Source organism: Thamnophis sirtalis, unplaced genomic scaffold (assembly GCF_051295495.1).
Source record: "Thamnophis sirtalis isolate CommonGarterSnake01/CBP01778 unplaced genomic scaffold, rThaSir2_p1.2 scaffold_4, whole genome shotgun sequence".
Taxonomy (NCBI): domain Eukaryota; kingdom Metazoa; phylum Chordata; class Lepidosauria; order Squamata; family Natricidae; genus Thamnophis; species Thamnophis sirtalis.
Genome location: NW_028261384.1, coordinates 116,934,401 through 116,956,766, shown reverse-complemented (window position 1 = coordinate 116,956,766; position 22,366 = coordinate 116,934,401). Strand labels below are relative to the sequence as shown.

At 42.2% G+C, this 22,366-nt stretch overlaps 1 protein-coding gene across 4 annotated transcripts in view; it reads left to right on the top strand.

Annotated features, from left to right (window-relative positions):
• The first annotated feature begins 1,372 nt into the window (after window positions 1-1,372).
• HSPBP1 (HSPA (Hsp70) binding protein 1) overlaps window positions 1,373-22,366 on the top strand; it is a 31,643-nt gene continuing 10,649 nt past the window's right edge. The window contains exons 1-7 of one of the 4 annotated variants that reach the window (XM_087713866.1): window positions 1,373-1,498; window positions 5,967-6,156; window positions 7,123-7,336; window positions 8,728-8,952; window positions 10,768-10,923; window positions 16,508-16,604; window positions 19,032-19,143. In XM_087713866.1, coding sequence (XP_087569992.1) covers window positions 6,028-6,156; window positions 7,123-7,336; window positions 8,728-8,952; window positions 10,768-10,923; window positions 16,508-16,604; window positions 19,032-19,143 — 933 coding nt within the window. In that variant the 5' untranslated portion in view covers window positions 1,373-1,498; window positions 5,967-6,027. Of the gene's footprint in view, window positions 1,528-5,213; window positions 5,364-5,966; window positions 6,157-7,122; window positions 7,337-8,727; window positions 8,953-10,767; window positions 10,924-16,507; window positions 16,605-19,031; window positions 19,144-22,366 lie in introns of those variants that run through there. The other 3 variants (XM_087713867.1, XM_014055072.2, XM_087713868.1) reach the window with 3 other exon arrangements.

Sequence of the window (22,366 nt, the reverse complement as noted above, 5' to 3'; positions counted from 1 at the left end):
GTACCAGAGGTGGTATTCAGCAGGTTCTGACCAGTTCTGGAGAACCAGTAGTGGAAATTTTGAGTAGTTCAGCGAACTGGTAAATACCACCTCTGACTGGCTCCAACCCCATCTATTCTCTGCCTCCTGCGCCCCAGCTGATCAGGAGGAAATGAGGATTTTACATAACCTTCCCCTGCCATGCCCATCAAGCCACCCCCACAGAACTGGTAAAATGTTTGAACCCCACCAGGTATGTATGTATGTATATGTGTATGTGTGTGTGTGTGTATGTATGTGTGTGTGTGTGTGTGTATATGATAACGGATAAGAGCCACCTCCACAGAACCAGTAAGATGTTTGAACCCCACCAGGTATGTATGTATGTATATGTGTGTGTGTGTATGTATGTATGTATGTATATATATATATATATATGTGTGTGTGTGTGTATATATACACATACGTACATACGTACATACGTACATACGTACATACGTATATACGTATATATATATATGATAACAGATAAGAGCCTGTGGCCTAATGGCTAAGAAGTCTGCCTAGTATGTAATATAGCCCAGGTTCAAATCCCAGTAAGGGTATGGCTAGCTGATGAGAGCTAAATAGTTTGAAATAGATCTATACTAGTCTCCCTTTATTTATTTATCAGCACAAATAAAACACACACATACACACACACACACACACACACACACATCTGTATGTTATATTTGTGCTGATAAATAACTGACTATATATATATATATATATATATATATATATATATATATATATATACACACACACACACACACACACACACACACACACACATATATACATACACACACATACACGTGTACGCGTGTAGGTAGGTAGGTAGGCAGGCAAGCAAGCAGATAGACCTACACCACCCACCCACACATAAATAGATACATACATACACTCAATATACTCCATTTTGAATAGAGTTGAAAGAGGAAGCTTGAGAGTTTAAAAGGTTGATGCTATATGGAACAAATCTGTGACTGAATATCCTGCTTCGGATACCAGGAAGCCCCCTCCTGTGTGTGTGTATGTGTGATATGTGTATGAGTAGGTATATACTATACACTTTCTTTTGGCAGCAGGCAACAGAATCTCGCGTCTCAACTTGGGACCCTTTGAAACTTGGCATATCCCCACGGATCTGCTTGCCCTCCACCCACTTAGCCTCTTAGGGTCTCAGGGCTTCCTCCTTGGCGGGAGTCTGCGGAGAGGATCCGTCACGCCTCTACGCCGACGCGAGGAGGTCGCCGCTTGCGAAAGCGGAACCGGCGTCTTGTGTAATTCCCGAAAGCCGCCACCAGGGGCTCCCGAGTCCCCTCCCCTCCTCCGCCCAGTCTCCGCCCTTTCCTTCGCACGTGGTTGTCGATGGCCGCTCGCACAAGCTAGGCTGGCGAGAGACGCGTGTCCTTTGCGGGGCGATCGGCGGGAAGCGGGCAGATCAGCGTGGGAAAACGGACATCGGCGAGAGGTACCTGGACAAGGGGAGGACGGGGGCAGGTAGGACAGGGAGGAGAGGAAGGGCCACCTCCAGAAAAGGGGGAGGTTTGAATGAAGGGAAAAGAGACCCCCACCTTCATCCAGGGGGGAAAGGGTTCATCATGGTGTTTAGGAAAGGGCAGGAAAATTGGGGTCTCCTCGGATCGTCCGTTCTTGGAAACCTGTATCAAGTTGTCACCTGTTTTTGGCCTTTAGGAAAATGCCAGTCCCAGAAAATGGCAGGTCTCAGAAAGTCAAATCGCCATTCCTCTGCAAACTCCCTTTGGCTTGTCCGGAAAAATCCTATAGTCTTCAATTACTTAGTGGAAAGTCTCTCCCCCTCTCCCCGACTCCATGCCATATCGGCTCCCTGGTTGTAAACGGGTGTGGGGCCTCCCAACACTCAGCGATTACTACCTATTTGTAAACCTTACACAACAGTCCTGCACTGTAGGTCAGTGATATACATTTCCCCCGGGAGAAGTCGTTGCCACGGAGAGAAAGGCCTAAAGCCCATCTAATCATATTGGCTCAGAGCTATGGGCTTTCTGATTGGTACTCCTAGACTCCTAGAGCTTCAGGAGAGGCAACTGGGAGAAAGATTTCTGGAGTTTTTTTGAAAACCGGAGCAAGAATTGGGGGGGGGGTCTTTGGTGCTCTCTGAGTTGCTTCTTTTCTTGCAGACGTTTCATTACCAAACTAAGTAATATCAGTGCTAGTAAGGAGTGCAGTTTGCTGTCTGTTTATATTATATTCTATAGAATTAGAATATAAACTGACAGCAAACTGCACTCCTTACTAGCACTGATGGTGTTACCTAGTTTGGATAAGGAAATGTCTGTAAGAAAACAAGTAAGCTCAGAGAGCACCAAGGACCCCTCATGTCAATCCTGAGCTACAAATATTCTCCTTTATTAGGAGCAAGAGCTGCATAGGATGGGTTGTTGCTTCTGTTTATTTTTTCATTAAATAGTCTGCCCTCCCTCTGTACATAATTATTTCACTTCCTTATTTCAGCTTTGAAACAACAGTCTTGTAAGGTAGATTAAGATGAGAGCAAGGGAGATATCCAAAGTAGAGATAGTCCTCAACTTACAACAGTTCATTTAGTGACCGTTTGAAGTCACAACAGCATTGAAAAAAAAATTGACATGACCGTTTTTCAAACTTGCAACTGTTTCAGCATCCCCATGGCCACATGATTTAAATTCAGACCCTTGGCAACTGACTCATATTTATGACAGTTGCATTGTCCCAGGGTCAAGTGAATCACCTTCTGTGACCTTTTGACAAGCAGAGTCAATGGGAAAGCCAGGTTCACTTCACAATGATATTACTAATCACAGTGATTCACTTAGCAACTGCGGCAAGGAAGGTTTAAGGAGGGGCAAAATTCATTTAACAAACATCTCACTTAGCAACAGAAATCTTGGGCTCAATTGTGGTCGTAAATCGAGGACTACCTGTAATTTTGAGATTATGCTACATCGGAGTGTCGATTTCATTGAGGGCCACATCAGGGTTGTGTTTAACATTGGGGGGCCACGGCCAGAGTGGGCGTGACCAGCTCAACGTCACTCATCGAGGCTCCATTTTCAGCTGCGACGACCACCTGCAGCCCTTTACCAGCGAAAACGGAGCTTCCCAAGTGTCGTTTTCACTGGCAGAGGCACCATGGGCCAGTCATTTGCTATTTCTAGGGCAGCCCTGCGGGTTCCACCACAAAACCGCGGTCGACTAAAGCGCGCTCGACGAAACCTCGTACCTGACGTCATCACAGCGCAACAAAAAAAAGCACGCTGTGAGCGGTAAAGCTAAAATTAACGCGTAAACCTAAACCTAACCCCCCGCAAACCTAAACCTAACCTTAAACCTAACCCTTAACCTAACGCTAAACCTAATGCTAACCCTAAACCTAACCCTAACGCTTAACGTAACCCTAAACCTAACCCTTACCTTTATGTGAATCGGCTTGCTTTAAAAGCGCTTTTTAAAGCGCCCTTTTTTCTCCGCGGTCGTCGTCGTCGCGCTGCTGCTGATGTCAGCGACGCGCTTTAATCGGGCGCGCTTTAGTGGACCGCGGTTTTGTCGTGCCACGGCCCTGCGGGCTAAACATAACCACCCTATGGCCTGGATCTAGCACGTTGGCCTTGAGTTTGACAGCCCTGTGCTACACCAAGTACCTAAAATAATTGCCTTGGGGTCCATTGGGGTGATTCCACAATAATTCCCAGATCTTGGTTTAGAGTTTACAATTATCAATTTTGATCCATGCATCACTTAGGAACCAAAGTAGCATAATTTGTCAGCTGGTCTACATTTGGAAACAATTAAAATTTCTAATACATACCATATATTCCGCCGTATAAAGTGACTGGGCGTATAAGACGACCCCCTACTTTCAGGCGCCCGTGAACTGGCTGAAGGCCTCCGCACTGCTGGGCTTTCGTAGTTTGAGCTCAGAGCCTTCCTCCTCCAGACCTCCAGCCAGACCTTACTAAGCCATCCCAGTGCTCATCCATCAATGTGCCCAGACGAGGAGCACCGAGGTTATCAATTGAAAGGCCGGCATCTGTGCTGGTGGCGACGCAGCTTTTTCTTTTGTTTTGGTTTTTTGGTATACCCGGCGTATAAGATGACCCCCGATTTTTGAAATAATTTTTTGGGATTAAAAAGTCATCTTATACGCTGGAAAATATGGTAATGCTTGACTGGGGATAGGAACTAGTGCACTCTTGACCTGATTTAACCCTTGGATTACCTCAGGAGAGACAGTTTGGTTAAGGCACCAGGCTAGTAACCAAGAAATAGTGAGTTCTATTCCTGCCTTAGGCAGAAAAGCTGTCTGGTGACTTTGGGCCAGCTTAACCTTCCTCACAATGTTGTTGTAGAGAAAAATAGGAAGAAGGAGGAAGATTAGACATGTTCACCACCTTGAGTTATTTTTAAAAGAAAAGCAGGATAAAAAATGAATAAATTGGTAGCATAAATGATCTGAATTCTTCACTGGTTGTATACGTATACTAGGGTGGAATTTGTGGGGGTGCAGGTTTTCCAGAACAGGATTTCTCATCTGTATTCTATTCTTATTCTTCCTATTCTCATATCTCCCAAAGTGTTGTTTTTGTTTATGGACAGCATCCTGTTCTCATCCCTTTTCCCATGAAAGAAATCCTAAAAATCTTTAGCTAAGCCTCCACAACTGACATCTAGTGGGCAAAAGCTACTTACGATTCTCTAAGCAGTAGAAAATTAGAAGACAAGTCTTTTAGAGTATCTTGGTAGTTAGAAATATGTAACTTCTGACTCAATAATCCAGCCGCAAAATAGAGTTGCTACCTATTCAGAGTAAATGGTGGCTTCCTTTTCCTGAACCTTTATATAATCCCAATAATCTTTGGGATTATTTAATTTGGATTCCTGCATTGAGCAGGAAATTGGATTTCTATGATCACTTTTGTGTTAATAGTCGATTAATGACTCCATTGATTAATGCTCAGTGGCCATGAAGTAAATGCCAGGAGGTGTACTATGTGATTGTTGACAGGTTTGTCTGCAGGTCAAAAAAGTCAAGATGGTGTGTCACACACCACACATAAAAAGAGATGGGGTTTTGATTTTGTGGTTATGGTTATGGCTTTTTTAAGTCCCTAACACAAGGGTTCCCAATCTTGGCAGCTTTAAGGTGCATGGACTTCAACTTGCAGAATTCCCCCGTGGCACGACAAAACCGCGGTCCACTAAAGCGCGTCCGATTAAAGCGCGTACCTGACGTCATCAGCAGCGCGACAAATACGACCGCGGAGAAAAAAGGGTGCTTTAAAAAGCGCTTTTAAAGCAAGCCGATTCACGTAAAGGTAAGGGTTAGGGTTAGGTTAAGGGTTAGGGTTAGGTTTAGGGTTAGGTTAAGGGTTAGCGTTAGGTTAAGGGTTAGGTTTAGGGTTAGGTTTAGGGTTAGGTTTGGGGGGGTTAGGGTAAGGTTTTCGCGTTAATTTTAACTTTACCGCTCACAGCGTGATGTTTTCGTCGCGCTGTGATGACGTCAGGTACGCGCTTTCGTCGAGCGTGCTTTAGTCTTCCGCAGTTTTGTGGTGGAACCGAATTCCCCAGCCAGCCATGCTGTCTGGGGAATTCTGGGAGTTGAAGTCCATGTGTCATTTCTCTCATTTTAAAGTTGCCAAGGTTGGGAATCTCTTCCCTAGCAGACAACTTGGATTGCTGTGTGGGAGAAGTAGGAATGGAATTAAGTCTTCTGTCTCTAAGGATAATTTAAGACTGGCAAGCTTACATGGTGAAGAACACTTGTATTGCAATACTTGGGTGAAGGTTTCGCTTATAAAGAGAGCAGTGGTATTTCTGAAAAGTAAGGACTGGAGCAAAGATGTGCCTGATCCTGTGGTTAGGCTCCCCATGTTTTTTTTCTCTTCCACTTATTCTTCTTTCTCTCTGTTTCTTTACAGTTCCTTTACAGTGTTGGTGATTTGCCTCCACGTTGGTGACTTGCGTCCACATTCCCCAACCATGGCTGAAGGGGGTACAGATGGGAACCAGCCACCGCGCGAGCATCCCCGCAATTTGCAGGGGCTGCTGCAGATGGCAGTCATGGCGGGCAACACCGAACCTGGTCAGACGGCACCTATGTCTGATGAGGTGTGCAGCTGGGCTCCTCAGGAGAGGGAATCGAGTCCAACGTTTAGACATAAGGGATTCCTGACTATCCAGGAAGGAAGTAGGATGTGAAAAAGAGGCCCTAAATTTTCTAGCAGGAAGTTGGACAAGGATAATGGATACATGGATTTAAGTCTGTCCTTAGACAGGGAAGCTTGCTTGGGGTAGTTAGCAGAATGGGTTTGTTTCAGTTTTGCGGGGGAAATAGAAGAGAGAATGTATAGTTCCTGGAGGAAAGATTACCTTTAAATCTAGAAAGTGTTTCCCATCCTTAGCCATTTTAAGATGTGTGGACTTCAACTCCCAGAATACCTCCTCTGGTAGTTGAAATCCACACATCTTAAAATGACTAAGATTGGGAAACACTGATATAGAGATAATTATGGTAATGTTAATTATCACACTGTATTATGTGCAAGAAGAAAGAAAAAATTAAAGTATGCATCTTTAACAAACCTTTCCTATGCATTAATGGCAGAATTACTTTTAATAGCATTCATTGTGGAAAAGGTGAAAGCTAAGCATTTAAACACTTCTGATGCCTTCAGCAAGGAAATGAGATGTTATCATCCTAAATTAAGTACTGAGACTTCCTAGGAAAACCTGGGTTTAATCTATCCCTAGACATGATAATATTGAATCTGTCTGTCTCTCTCAAATCAATTTAGTTAATAGGATTATTGTTGATTTTTTCCCCCCTGGTTCTTATTTAGTTGTACCAGTTTGTGTGTGTTTGTAATTTACTTAGTTACTCACTGGTGATTGTATTGTTATATTGCCTTTGGGACAACTGTTCGTGCCACCATCTTCACACGGCATGTTGCTCTGAGAGAGAAAAAATAAGCTCAAACATGGCATTTAAGGCATCCCAAGCACGAAAAGGGAAGATTATTTACCAATTCTCATTCCTCTTCTTCTCTCCACTCCATCTAATGGCCAATTTCCCAGAGGAGACAGTGGTTGCAGGAAGCCATGGTGGAGGCATTTCGTGGGCAGATGGATGAAGTGGAGCAAATGAAGGAATGCCTGCGTATTTTGGAAGAGTTAAGCCCAGGAGCAGAACGTGGGGAAAGTTCAGAGGAAACACATTCAGATCTTGACCAAAGGGAAAATGCCCTCAATGTGCTGGCAGAGTTGTGTGAAAACTTGGATAATGCTGCAGGTACAAAAGCAATCTCATCTGTGTACGTGAAAAATTGTTGTTTTGAGTATAAGAGGTCCATACTGCAGTATTATTTTCCCGATTCCAACTCATATTTCAAGCGAAAGAAGCATATATCTTTCTAAAAGGAAGTTCATTTATAGCACAAGGTTTCCCAACTTCAGCAACTTTTAAGTCATGTGGACTACCAGAATTCCCTCAGCCAGCACCTCTGGCTGACGAATTCTAACATCTGAAATCCACATGTCTTCTAAAAAGTTTGGGAAACATTGACTTAAAATAATGGTTGCGACCAAACCATTGCAAGATAAGGAATCAAAAAGACAAACCTGTTGAGCTGAATAAAATTCTTGCCTTCCCCTTCCCACCATATGGTCACTTGTCCAAGAAAAAGAAAGCTTTCATCAGCACCTCCCAAAGAAACTGTAACAAGGCTTGAGTCAGAAGGAAATAACTTTTTTGAAAGCCAGCCCGTACACTGATTTTATGGCTACAGGGATTACGACCATACTGCTAATGCAAATTGAGAAGACCTATTTGGGAAAGGAATTTTTAAAGGGATGGATTTTTCATGGGTTTTACATATATAAAATCAAATCAAACACCTGTTTTTGTTTTATTTTTAAGAAATTGCACTTTGCAATTGGGCAATTTGAGGCAATATAATCTGAGTGGACTTCAAAGGACTTTGGGATGGGAAGTGCACATGGGTGCAGTTCATTGACTGGCATGTATAATCCTTAATATGCAAAATATTTTATGGATATCACTGGAGAATCCCAAAACTACAGATTCCCACAATTCTCAGCATAGACATATTTCTAGGAGTTGGAGTCCACATATCTGGAGGTCATTCAAGTGGAGAAAGCAGTTGTATCCTTACTCTTTGAGCTATAACAGAGTGAGTAAGGCCAGAAGAAGTTAGCTAGTATTCTGCCAGTCTTCTTTTGGTTATAGGCAGTCCTCAAGTAATAACTCTAATAAGGCCCGGAATCATGTTTGTCTTTAAGTGACTGAGCTGATTTTACAACGTTTTGTGTGTCAGTAGTTAAGTGAATCACTATGGCTGTTCAGCAAATATGAGGTTATTAAACAAACCCATTGTCTGCAATGGCTTTATTTTTTTTGGCTGGAAGAAAACAGCAATTTCTGGCAAAAAGCAATGCAAATTGTGGACATATGAACTTCATCTGCTGCAAATGGCCATAAATGCAGTCTCGTTGCTGAGCACCAAATTGTGATCATGTGACTGTCGGTGGGTGGGGGTGTTTTTCAGAACTTTGTATCCAGGTCATTAAATGCATTTTGGTGGTCCATCGTAAGTTTGAACTATTGCTGGGTGATTGGTTGTAAGTCAAGGACTACCTGTACTGCTTTCAATCATCTTACAGATTTCTGCAAACTGGAAGGCATGCGGCTGTTGGCCCACCGATACCTGGAACATGAAGAGCAGGAACTGCGATGGCGAGCTGCCCATCTGGTGGGCACCTGTGCCCAGAATGTGCCCATGGTTCAAGAGCAGGCCCTGGCGCTGGGCTGCATGAGGAAGCTGCTACGGCTGCTGGATCATGACCCCAGCGAGGCTGTTCGGATCAAGGCGCTCTTTGCCATTTCTTGTGAGTGGGAAACGGTGGCTGCTTAGTGAACGGAGAGCCAAGCTGAAAGTGTTATAGAAGGCTTATCCCAGTATATATCCCAACATAACTGTTGGCTATGCAACAGGGGAAGAAAGAAATCTAGTGTTTTTATTTACTTAGACAACAGTAAAATAGAGAGGTGGACGGTTAAGAAATATGGTATGTATATATGTATGTATGCATGTATGTATGTGTATGTATGTATGTATGTATGTGTAAATGCCAAGCAAGCAAGTAATGGAACCATTTATGATAGGGAAAAGAAGGAGGAAGATTTAGTGCTTCCATAGCACCACTCTCTTGATCAGTAAGGCAACCATCCAGTTGTTTCAACTTTTTAAAATATGATTAGGATTATTATCACTTTTAGGGATGGGGTGGCTCAGTGGCTAAGATGCTGAGCTTGTTGATCCGAAGATCAGTGGTTTGAATCCCTAGCACTGCATAACTTAGTGAGCTCCCATTAGTTGTCCCCGCTTCTGCCAACCTAACAGTTCGAAAACACATAAAAAATTTAAGTAGAAAAATAGAAACCACCTTTGATGGGAATGTAACGGTGTTCCATGCACCATCGGTGTTTAGTCATGCTGGCCACAGGACCACGGAGACGTCTTCGGACAAAGCTGGCTCTTCAGCTTTGAAACAGAGATGAGCACCGTCCCTAGAGTTGGGAACGACTAATTACATATGTGCGAGGGGAACCTTTACTTTTACCTATTATCACTTTTAGCACTTGGGATGTTAATGAGTCTGGGGTCATTGTACACATGAGTGTGGCAAACATTACGGCATTTTGCATTATCACTCCTGTGCGTTCTAACCATCATAATAACCAAAAGGAGCTGTGGAGTTATAGTTCAAAACATCATCTGGAGGTAAAGGTGCCTGAACAGAAGCACAGGATGCTGAGATACTAAGATACCCTGGCCTATTGGGGTTTTCTTGAAACAAACCATTATTAGATGCCTGGAGCAAACGTGGAATGTACATCTCAGGGAGCCAAATTTGTCATTTGAAAATCATGCTCTCGACAGTGGAATTTATGTTAGAGAGTTAATTCTAATGTTAAAATTGATTGCAGGAAAGTATGGCCTGAAGGTGATAGGTGAGCAGGAGTGAATACCAGGGTTTCGGATAATTATATAGTGTCATGGCTGTTCTGGCATTTAATGAATGTTGTAAGATGTAATTATAGAGCCTGATTCGTGGGTAATGGCATTCTTGTTCTTGGTTATACTATCGGGGGATGAAATACCATATTTTTCAGAGTATAAGACGCACCTTCCTCCCCTAAAAGAGCGTGGAAATGTTGGTGCATCTTATACACCAGATACAGCCATTTTTGGCGCCTCGCATCCCATTTTTGCAAAAAAATTGGCGAAAAACTAGCCGTTTTTCTCTTCCTCCAACCCCTAAGAAGCACTATGCAGGCTTTAGCAGGGTTGGGAGGAGGGGGAAATGCCCCCATTTTTGTGAAAAATGGCCCATTTTCCACCCAATTTTTGCAAAAACAGGCATTTTTGCCTATTCCCAGTCCTGCTAAAGCCTGCTGGGGAACAGGAAGGAGAAAAATGTTTTTTTTTCTTACTTGCCTCTTTGAAATCTTGGTGCATCTTATACACCGGTGCGTATTATAGTCTGAAAAATACGCTAAGTGGATGGGATGTGAATGTTGAACTGGGTTGGAACTGCGTGGAGTCATTCACATCTTGGTCCTTCGTTGTTCAGTCAACTGATTGTCCAGTCTGCATTTGCTCATTCTCATCCTTCTTCCTATTTCCTTCTGCTTACCAGGCTTAGTAAGAGCCCAAGAAGCTGGCCTACAGCAATTCTTACGCCTTGATGGCTTCTCTGTACTCATGAGGGCCATGCAGAGTAATGTACAGAAACTGAAGGTGAAATCGGCCTTCCTCCTCCAGAATCTTCTCATAAACCACCCAGAACAGAAAGGTCAGAGTCTTTTTTTTAAAGGGTATATGGGTGAAAAAGAGCAGGTGCTGTCCTTTGCAGGGTTTTGCTATGTGTCTGGTTCACTTTCTTCTGCTTCGTTTTAGGAATCAGCCTTTAAATGTTTAATTCTTTATTGCCTCTTTCGTGATCTCTTTTAACCTACCTGTCTGAAATCTCCTGGTTTTGCTGGTCTGTGTTTTTTATGGTCATGACTGTTGAAAGCTTCTTGTTCTGATTGGCCCATAGCTTCTTATCAGGATTGTTCCCACCAATAAAACCAGCCATTTTCCAGAGAATCAGATCTTCGCTCTTGGTGAGAATGAAGTCTGCGGTACTTACTTTGGATCTTGTAACCCACGTTTCTTCCTGGAACAGACTGACTTCTTGGAGGTTCCTGGCAATCCTCATTTAATGACTGCCTCATTCACAGTTACGGCAATGATGAAAAAGTTACAACCAATCTTCACATTTACAACCTTGGCAGTCTGTAAAGCATCTGAAAGCTGATGATCGTAAACAAAGTCAGGGTTTTAGTTACCAACCACTTCATTCAGTGACCAAGTTGGTGGTCATAGTTATGATCATTAAATGAGGACTAGTATTTCCTCCAATACGCAGAAATTACCTTGTGAAGACCTTCTAGAGCAGTGATGGTGAACCTTTTTAGCACTGAGTGCCGAAAAGGTCACACGGAAACATGAGTGTGTATGCGCGCTCGTTGGGGCTGCGCTCTGGGAAAGCTGCACTTCCAGGTTCTAGTGTGCATGTGCACCCGATGATGAGCCGGCCTGCGCGCATGTGCAGGCTGGTTTCTGGTACTGCCGCACACGCGACAGGATTGTGCTCTGGAAAGTTGAACAGTCAGCAGGCCGACGCACATACGCACATCCATTTTCGGCACTGGTGCACGTGCGAAGGACAGGTGATCATCGCGCACGCATGCGTGCCAGAAACCCAGAAGACAAGCCCGTGCCGGGTGACATGGCTTCACGTGCCACTTTGGGCATGCATGCCATAGGTTTGCTATCACAGTTCTGGAGCCCTGCTAGCAGTTATTGGATGCATTAGGACAGGATGTCAAGCTCGATTTCATTGAGGGCTGCATCAGGGTTGTGTTTGACCTTGGAGGGGACCTGGGTGGGTGTGCGTGGCCAGCTCAATGTCACTCGTGTCGAGGGGCACCTGTGGTGGCCAAGTGCTAAGGCAGGACTTCCCTCAGACCCTCACTCACTCATAATCTTCCTTCCTTCCTCCTTTTTCTTCTCTCTTCATTCTCCTTCCTTCCCCTCTTTCCTTATTTTTTAATATTTTTTTTATTTTTACTATATAAATAAAGAGCAACAGTTTCAATGTATATATAAACTGTGTTGTCTTGTTAGTTAGAGCAATAATAATAATAATGTAGTTATTGTATTGTGATATAACAGTATTTTCTCAGCATAATATTAATACTTAATTATTAATACTAAATCATATTAATAATAAACATATAATAAATCCCATGTATCAGAATATTCCGTATCATCCTTCCCTTTAATTTCAAGTGTTAATCTATCCATTTCTGCACATTCTAATACTTTTTAAAATTATCTTCTCATCTGTAGGGATCTCCACACCTTTCCAATGATGTGCAAATACAATTCTAGCCACTGTTAACACATGTAGTATTAGATACATAGTCCCTTTAATATTATATTTTTCTGGTATGATACCCAACAGAAATATTTCTGGTTTCAGAGCTATATGTTCCTTTCCTTATTTTTTTCTTCCTTCAGCCTTCGGCCAGTGAAAATGAGATCTGAGAGCTTCCAGAGCTCAATTTTTGCTGGCAGAGGGACTGTGGGCCTGTCTTTTGCTGTTTCCAAGACACCTCCATGGGCCAAATCTAAGCACCCCATGGACTGGATCTGGCCTGTGGGCCTTGAGTTTGGCATTAGATTGAATCCCTAGTGCCGCGTAATGGAGTGAGCTTCATTTACTTGTCCCAGCTTCTGCCAACCTAGCAGTTCGAAAGCATGTAAAAATGCAAGTAGAAAAATAGGAACCACCTTTGGTGGGAAGGTAATAGCGTTCCATGCGCCTTTGGCGTTAAGTCATGCCAGCCACATGACCACGTGGACGTCTTTGGACAGCGCTGGCTCTTCGGCTTTGAAACGGAGATGAGCACCGCCCCCTAGAGTTGGGAATGACTAGCACGCATGTGCAGGGGAACCTTTACTTTTTATGGTTGTGGGCACCCACTAAGCTGTGCGTAAGGATTGCTTAAATGCCTCGATCTTTTCCTGTGCAGTTTTCACAGATTACAAAGAATAGCATTATATAACAGAGATTGTTAATAAAGGAAAAATTGGGTAAGGGGAAACTATGTTCGAATCAATCTTTGGCTGGTCCTAGAATAACTTTATAAATAGGGTTTTGAAAAACGAGGCAGAGGGTCTTTTCCAGCTGTGAGAAAAATAAAATTTTCTCTCCCTTGATGAGCAGGAAACTAAGCTAGCATGAAATGTGCTCATCTGGTTGCCAATTCCGGCCCCATTTGTTGTGCTTCTGTTGCCAGTCACTGCAGTCATCAGCCTTTCATGCTTGGGAGTGGCTCACTGAGCCCCATGGATTTTAGACACTTTGAAGACACTTGAATGGTGTGTGAATCAGGAGACAAATGCTGCTTTCAGACTGGTCCAGCTCAGGACTCCTTAGGTTTCCCTTAAGCACTGGGGATGAGATAAAGGGACTATCCTGGGGACATGACAGGAAAAAAGAAATTTTGCTAGAATATGTTTGTGCTTGTTTTATTTCTGGAAAAATAAACCTATTTCCCACAGTATATATAGCAGTGTTTCTCAACCTTGGTGACTTTAAGTCCTGTGAACCTCAACCCCCAGAATCCCCCAGCCAGCTATGTTATGCTGGCTGGGGGATTCTGGGAGTTGAAGTTCACAGGACTTAAAGTCACCAAGGTTGAGAAACACTGATATAGAGTATAAGCAGATCAATCTCTCTTTTTTAAATTATACCTATATGGTCTACTCTGCAGTGCCAAGCTCCATCATTTTTGTGTATTCACCGTATTGTGTGAACTTTTAAAATTTTCAGCACAGATTAAATATATTGTGCACGTTCAGCCCAGATTCTTACCCAGGCAGCACATCTTCACATAAAGTAAGGGGCCAGCATTACAATTGAGTCCAAAATTTCCGTTGCTAAGTGAAGCATTTGTTAAGTAAGTTTGCCCCATTTTGCGATCTTTCTTGCCACAGTTGATAAGTGAATCACTATAGTTTTAAAATTTGTCCAACTGTTGTTAGGTGAACCTGGTTTCCCCATTGGCTTTGCTTGTCAGAAGATCGCAAAAGAGGATCACATGACATCCCAGGACATTGCTACAATCATAAATATGAGTCAATTACCAAGTATCTGAATTTTGATCATGTGATCATGGGGAAGTCACTTTTTTTAGTAAATTTGAATGGTCACTAAAAGAACTGTTGTAGGTTGAGGACTACCTGTACTTCACAGTGCTTTACAGCCTCTCTAAGCAGTTTACAGAATTAGCATACTGCTCCCAACAATCTGGGTCTTCAATTTACTGACCTGATGGATGGAAGGCTGAGTCAGCCTTGAGCCAGTCAGGAGCAAACCGCTGGCAATTGGCAGAGTTAACCTGCAATACTACATTTCAACCACTACCCCACTACGGCTCATCCCACCTCTCCTCTGCCTTTGCAGGCACAGCTGGTAATTGTGCAGGCTGAAAACTTGGTAGCCATTGGAGGGCACCAGCCAACCAACAAGAAGGCTGCTGATAGGCTTCCATTGCAAAGGGCCCCCCAGCCCTGCCCCTTGCCCTACGAATGACTGCAACTCAGACCTGGTGATCAGCCACCAAATTGTCCAGTTTTGGCTTGTGAACCATATAAAAAGAGGTACAGATAGACCTTGACAACCACAGTTGAGCCCAAAATTTTCATTGCTAAGGAAAACAGTTGTTAAGTCGGTTGCACCCCATTTTACAACCTTTTTTTTGCCACAGTTTTTAAGCAAATTACTGCAGTTGTTGAGTGAATCTTATGGTCATTAGCCAAAACTGGCTTGCACCACTGACTTTGCTTTAAAGCCCGCTGGGATCACATGACCTGGGGTAGTGATAATCATATGACCTGGGATAGTGCAACTATCGTACATACCTCCCAGTTGACAAGTGCCTGATTTAAAAAAAAAATTATTAAAATATTAGACACATTATATATCTCTGCATATATACTAAAGTATAATTATACAGATAAAACACAAGTATTATTGTCCTCTTATGTTACATTACTAATTTTTAATATACTCATTTGTATTTACATATATTACATCACTTTCCATATTCACAAATCCTAATTCTTGATCCAACTTCCACCTCTCATTTCCAACTATTGGTAAAATCTATTCCATATATCATGGTATTTGGATTCTCCTTTGTTTTTTATTTCTAGTGTCAATTTATCCATTTCTGTACATACAAATATTTTCTTTATTATCCCCCTTTCTGAAGGTATATTTTGGTTTTTCCATTGTTGGGCATATACCATTCTTGCTGCTGTTATAATATGTAGTATTAGATATATTGATTCTTTACTATAATCCCATGTTATGATTCCTAATAAGAATATCTTATTTTTCGGACTATAAAACACACTGGAGTATAAGACACACCATGATTTTCAAGAGGTACATTAGGAAAAAAAAGGTTTGCACTTTGCAAGCCTCCCAAACTCTCTGCACACCTCATTTTTATTTTAAAAAGGGGAGGGGGGAGATGCAGAACTTTGCGAGGCTCTTAGAGTGCTGATGGGGGCAAAAATGAGCAAAAAACAGTCCCATTTTTTGCAAAAAAAAAAAGAGGGGGCATGCAAAGGCTTTGGGAGGCTAGTAGAGTGCTCCTGAAGACTGGGGGTGGGGGAGACACAAAATGGCCCTTTTTGCTTTTTTTTGCCCTCCCCAGGCCTCAGGAGCACTTTGCAAGGCTCCTAAACCCTCTGCACATCCATTTTTGTGAAGGGGGTGGGGTTTCGGGAGGCTAAAAATGCTGTATTCAGTGTATAAGACGCACCCAGATTTTCACCCTCTTTTTTCAGGGAAAAAGGTGCGTCTTATACTCCAAACATAAGTAACTCTGGTTTCAATGCTAACCTTTGTCCAGTCTTTTCTTCCAACCACATCTGGATACCTCAGCAAAATTCTTTCACTTTTTAGCATGTCCACCGCATGTGGTAATAGGTGCCTGGTACTTGATTACATTTCCAGCAATTTGGGGATACATTGTTATACATTTTATCCAGTCTTGCTACAAATGCCTGAATTTGGATCCTGTGATCAAAATCACGTGATCAACCATGATCAACAGTTGTGTGAAAGATGGCCAGAAGTCACTTTTTTTCAGGGCAGTTGTAATTTTGAGCAGTTACTAAACAGATGGTTATATGTTGAGGACTACCTATATTTGGATTTGGCCTCTTGTCAGAGTTTGCTGACCCTTGCTATAAAGGAACTTTTACTTTCATTTGAGGAGTTAACATCGTCTGCTTTTTTCTCCCTGCAGAGACTCTCTGTTCCATGGGCATGGTTCAGCAACTGGTGGCTCTGGTCCGATCTGAACACAGTACCTTCCATGAGCACGTCCTGGGAGCCCTATGCAGGTATCAACAGGAGTGAAAGTCAAAGAATTAGAAGTGGGATTTGGATGTGGGGAAAATGTCCCTTCGCAGAACAGGCGAAGGACTATCTGTGTCAAATAGATAGCGCAGCGAAGAGGAAGATCCCCCCCAAAAGAGCAAGGATAACATTATAAGAGCTGCAGAAGACTCTGGTGTCTTCACCAGTTATTACGGTGCTTGCCGTCTGTGGGAACCACTGGGATTTGCTAAACTCTGGATATTGCTCTAAACATTGTTTTCAATCTTGGGAACTTTTAAGATGTGGGGACTTCAATTCCAAGAATTCCACAGCCAGATTGCTGTGTGTGTGTGAATTCTGGAAATTGAGGTCCGCGCTTCTTAAAGTTACCAAGTTTGAAAAACACTGCTCTAAATAATGAAACTCAAGTGGATGGACTCCTGAGAATGAAACTATTGTTTTAAAATGTTTTTTAGTACTTACCGGTAAATGGTATGTATTTGTGTGTGTGTGTGTGTATACACAAACACACTGTATATACACACACACACACAAACACACATATTATTGTAAGTCGTCCGGTCATTGACTGAGACGAGGATATCGAAATTGAATGAAAAAGTATTTATTTATTTATTTTATGTTCCACTTTTGTTATTTTTACAAATAAGGCAGCTAATGTTTTCAATATACTTTCTTCCTCCTATTTTCCCAACAACAACCCTGTGAGGTGGATTGTGTTGAGAAAGAGTGACTGATTCAAAGTCACTTAGCTAGCTTTCATGGCTAATGGGGACTTGAATTCACAGTGTTGTGTTTTATAACCTAGTGCGTTCACCGCTAAATCCAATTGGCTCGTTATTTAAATTTATTATAGCTACATATGCCAATGGACACTGAATGGCTTACAAATGCAATACACACAACAGTGGTGGGATTCAAATAATTTAACAACCGGTTCTCTGCCCTAACAGCCTGCTGGGTAGGTGTGGTCATGGTGGCCGTGGCCAGGGGGTGTGACAGGCAGTGCTCGGCCTCCTGTACATCTGTAAGAGCAAAAACAGGTCACGTGGGGTGCCCCTCCCCATCCCATTTTGGCCTAGTAGACCTCTGTGGGGATTCCTGGAAGGGGCAGGGCAGGAAGGGGTGGGGCCAGCCAGCAATTTAACAACCGGTTCGCCTGAAATGGCTAAATACATACATACATACATACATACATACATACATACATACATACATACAACTTTGTAATTATAAAATATTGCTTATCATTTGAGTAGGGAAGGGACTAAGATTGTTGAATGGCTGGGGGGAGCAATGAGTGGAAGCAATTCTTTCTCCATTCTTTGAGGTCATGATTGTGTTTGTTAATATATTACATGGATATTAGGTTTTTTATCCAAGATTAGCTCACAGAGATTTTTCATCATGTTACATTTTACGAAGGATCTGCTAAATGCAGCATAAAATATTATGACTATATAGCTGTGTCCTTAGTGTTTTCTTGGGCTCCAGATTTCATTTTAATCTAAAACCCAAGATTCAGCTGGCCCAGCCCTGCTAGCTTACAAGCCTTTTGAGCCACCCTGAGATTTGACTGGCCCTGATCCTGATAAACTTTTAAGAAGACTTTGAAGAAGTGGCTATTCCCTTAGCCATCAGGGACAAAATGTTAGAGAAGCTCATCCCAGAAAGTGGAATATATGTTGATGCGCCCTGACTTATTTATTTCAAGTTTTGTTTTTATCATTGTACACTGCCCAGATTCACATGTTTGCAAATTGACAGGTCATATGAAGCCATAAATAAATAAATGGCTAAATAAAACCAAAAACATTTGGCTATCTCTCAGCTAACAAAAAGTATGGCAGTTATCCATGTCTATACTATATATGATCGGTTCATCGACAAAAGGGCGAGCGACAAAAGTGCACCCGATAAAACCGCGGTGACAAAACCGCAACTTCTAAATTGCGCCGACGAATGAACGCTGAAGCGCGCCAACAGAAGTGTGCTCTAAACCTAACCCTAAACCTAACACTTACCTTAACTTAAATCGCGCTGTTGTCGGCGCGTTGATGATGTCGCGGTTTTAGCGCCGCGGTTTTGTCGGCGGGCATTTGTCGGGTCACGTATATGATCAATACATATCGCATATGATCAATATATGCCATGATACAATATGTTGTATTCCTTTCTCTGTTTTTCTTCTGTTTCTTTTATTTTTTCCCCCTTTTGTTATCTTTTACTGAATGAATAAAAGACACTCAAATTCCTTCCTTCCTTCCTTCCTTCCTTCCTTCCTTCCTTCCTTCCTTCCTTCCTTCCTTCCTTCCTTCCTTCCTTCCTTCCTTCCTTTTTAGAAATTATTAACTTCCAATTTGCCCATCTCTAAACTTTGCTTATTTCTTCCCCTCTGATTGACTGGTATGCCACCTTGAACTTTCCAGTCTGGTAACAGATTTCCCCCAAGGTGTGCGAGAGTGTCAGGAACCAGAATTAGCACTGGAGGATCTGCTAAAGGAACGCTGTCGGCTGCTTAGAAATCAAGAAGAATTCCAGGTAAGCTTGGATCAGTAGATTACTTTCTACTGTCCTCTCCACTTTTTCAGTTCACTGATACTTTTCTTATGCTCAAGAAAGACTTGTCTCCATTACTTTTTAGTATCTTGAGAAATATTTTGATAAGAATGGCAAAGTGGGATAAAGTGATGTAGGCCAGAAAGATGGTTTTCCAAGTAAAGGGGAGGGGGTAGCCTTGGGACTTCTACGATAAAGAAAGGAGAAAACATAAATATCTGTACCAAATTGAAAATTATGAAGGCAACAAGTTCCAGGGGAAGTATAATGAAAATGGAACTTACAACTGCGCCAAAGACAGTGAAATCTAGGAGTTATATATTTAATTATTTTATTTTTAAATAAAAGACCAAAGAATAGGAACCTCAGAATCACTTTAGATAAGGATAGGACAGGAACAGAATAGAACAGGTGGATTTCTTTGAGGGCCAGATCAGCATTGTTGTTCTCCACCACGGGCTGGCGGGAGGAGACAGGATGAACGCCTCCTGCAGCACCCTGCTGGCCTAAATGGGGCACGGGAAGGCAGCGCGCAACCCTCTTTGCCCTGTTTTTGGCCTGAACGGCCTCCTGCAACACTTTACCAGCCAAAATGGGGCACAGGGGCTTGCATGCAGCTCCCCGTGCCTCGTTTTAGCCCTCCATGGCCTCCTATAGCGCTCTGCTGGCTGAAAATGGATTGTTTTCAGCCAGCAGAGGCACCGTGGGCCGGTCCTTTGATATTTCCAGGCCAGACCCGTGGGCCGGATTCAGATAAATTTGGAATATTGCTAAGATTTTAGAATTTACTATAAAAATAGTTTCTTGTGGGAAACAGAATTATTTTGGCTATTCTGGTTATTGAAAGACATAACAAAAGTAAGTTACTTTGGGATTTTAGAAGCTGAACATCAGTTTAAAGGGGGATTAGAGATTTTGAGCAGAAGGAAAAAAATATAAGCCTGTTATTGATGTCAGTTAATACTGGGGTTTACAAAATGACAAAAAACAACATCGGAAACATTAAAGGAGATCTTTAAAGAATGAAGCCAGAAGTTAGTGGCTAGAATATCAACAATGCCAGTAATGATGTTTGATTCTGTGGATAGATTATGTCCAGAAGATGTCAATGTGTAAATGACAGATTTATAGCAAATGTTATCTAACAAGACAGAGAAAGTATCAGAAGTGGAGCTACAAATGACAAGCCAAGAGAACAATCTGAAAAAGGACCCTTTTTTTGATATACAAAAGAAACTCCCTGATGTTTGAAAACTTAAAAGGAAAATATAAATAGAGAGTGACTTGGGAAATATTTTCTTACTAGATCTACAAAAGAAGCCTGTTAAACCCTTAAAAGAAATGATGTGCAATGGGATAAAGAAAAATCAAAGAGAAATTAAATCCTATAACAACACTTGATTGAATTAGAGATTCAGACTTAGAAGTAAAAGGAAGAAATATAAAGTTGGCTTATTTGATCAAGAGCCAGTTTGATCTTGTGCAAGGGTGTTCAACCTTTTGGCTTGTTTCAGTCACATTGAGTAAAGAGGAATTGTCTTGGGACAAATATAAAATGCATAATAAAGTGAATGTACTGTATGCAAATTACATAATGTTAAAAATTTATGATCTTCTGGGGATGAATTATTAGCTCTCCAGGGCCACATGAAGCTCATGGGTCACAGGTTGGACGTGCCTGGTCCAGTGGTTAAGGCACTAGGCTAGAAAACAAGAGTATGAGTTCAAATTCTTCCCTAGTTATGAAAGCCTGCTGGGTGACTGGGCCAGTCACACTCTCTCAGCCCAAAATAATCGCACAGGGTTCTTTGTAGAGAAAGTAGGAGGAGAAAGGTGTATTGGATATGTTTGCTGCCTTAAGTTATTTGTAAAAATAATAAAGGTGGGGTATAAATACATAAAAACATAAAAGTAAGATATTGTTTTGCCGTTCTGGCAATTCCTTCTGGACATTTTGCTGATCCCAGGACTGAAAAGTTTATGTTTTATGGATTTAATTATAGATATGAAATGGAATAAAGAGATAATTAGTTCGTAACCTTAGAAGGAGTGAAAAGTTACTAAACTTGTTGATATTTGTTGTGATAAAGGTTGGAAGTCACCACTTTATGTTTTTTTTTCCCTTTCCTATACCTTTTCTTCTTTTTTTCTCTCTTCTTTTTCTCTAAGTTTAGTTTGTATTGTGTTTACTATTATAATCAAAATTCTTATTAACATTATATTAAAAAAAGAAAATGGTGAAACCACACAGCTCTGCCTTACTGGCAAAGGCTGACCACCAAGTTTCTGGATGCAGTTCAGAATGCTGGTTTTAACCTTTAGCCTGCAACCTAAATTATTCCTGGAGCACCTTCTCCTATCTGAATTGACCCATCCTGTTCAATTAAGCAGGGAGAGGCTACGTAATAGGCTATGAGAATAACCTATTAAGAAGAACTGGAGAAAGAACCACCGCCGAGGCAGTGGTCAGATAAGAGGAATCTTGAGTCCAAGGCAGGAATGGGATTTTGAAAAATGATCCATAGTTTACCTTCCCTATTTCTCTTCAGGATAAGGATAGAGAGAAGGGAGGCACATTCACAGCTGCAAGATTCTACAAGTAGTTCTTGGTTAATGGCCATTCATTCAGCGACCATTTGAAATTATGAACAAACGTTAGTTATACCTGATGCCTCAGAAGTTACAACTGTTGAGTGCCCCTAAGGTCACGTAAGCAAAATTTAGGCACTTGCCTACATTCAACAACCGCAGGAGCACTTCAATTCCCGCCTACCCACCTATTCTACCCACCCACCCCCATTTCACCTCTATTGGCCATCCTGCATCTGCTACCACCTTCAGCTTTGCTTCCCCCAGCTGCCCTTGCTATCTTTCTTCCACTGCTGATAATAGCAATAGCAGTAGCACTTAGACTTATATACCGCTCCTTATATACTGCTTTACAGCCCTCTCTAAGCAGTTTACAGAGTCAGTATTTTGCCCCCCAAAATATAGGTCCTCAGTTTACCGACCTCAGAAAGATAGAAGGCTGAGTCAACCTTGAACTGGTCAGGATCGAACGCCTGATACTCCTGTAGTGAACAGTGAGTTAGTGAATTAACATTCTCACCACTGTGCAACCACAGCTCCTGGCCTGACCCTTCACAAGGCAGCTGCTGGCTGTGCCAGGCCTTGTTCCCAAAGCTATACAAGGCCTTGTCCAGAT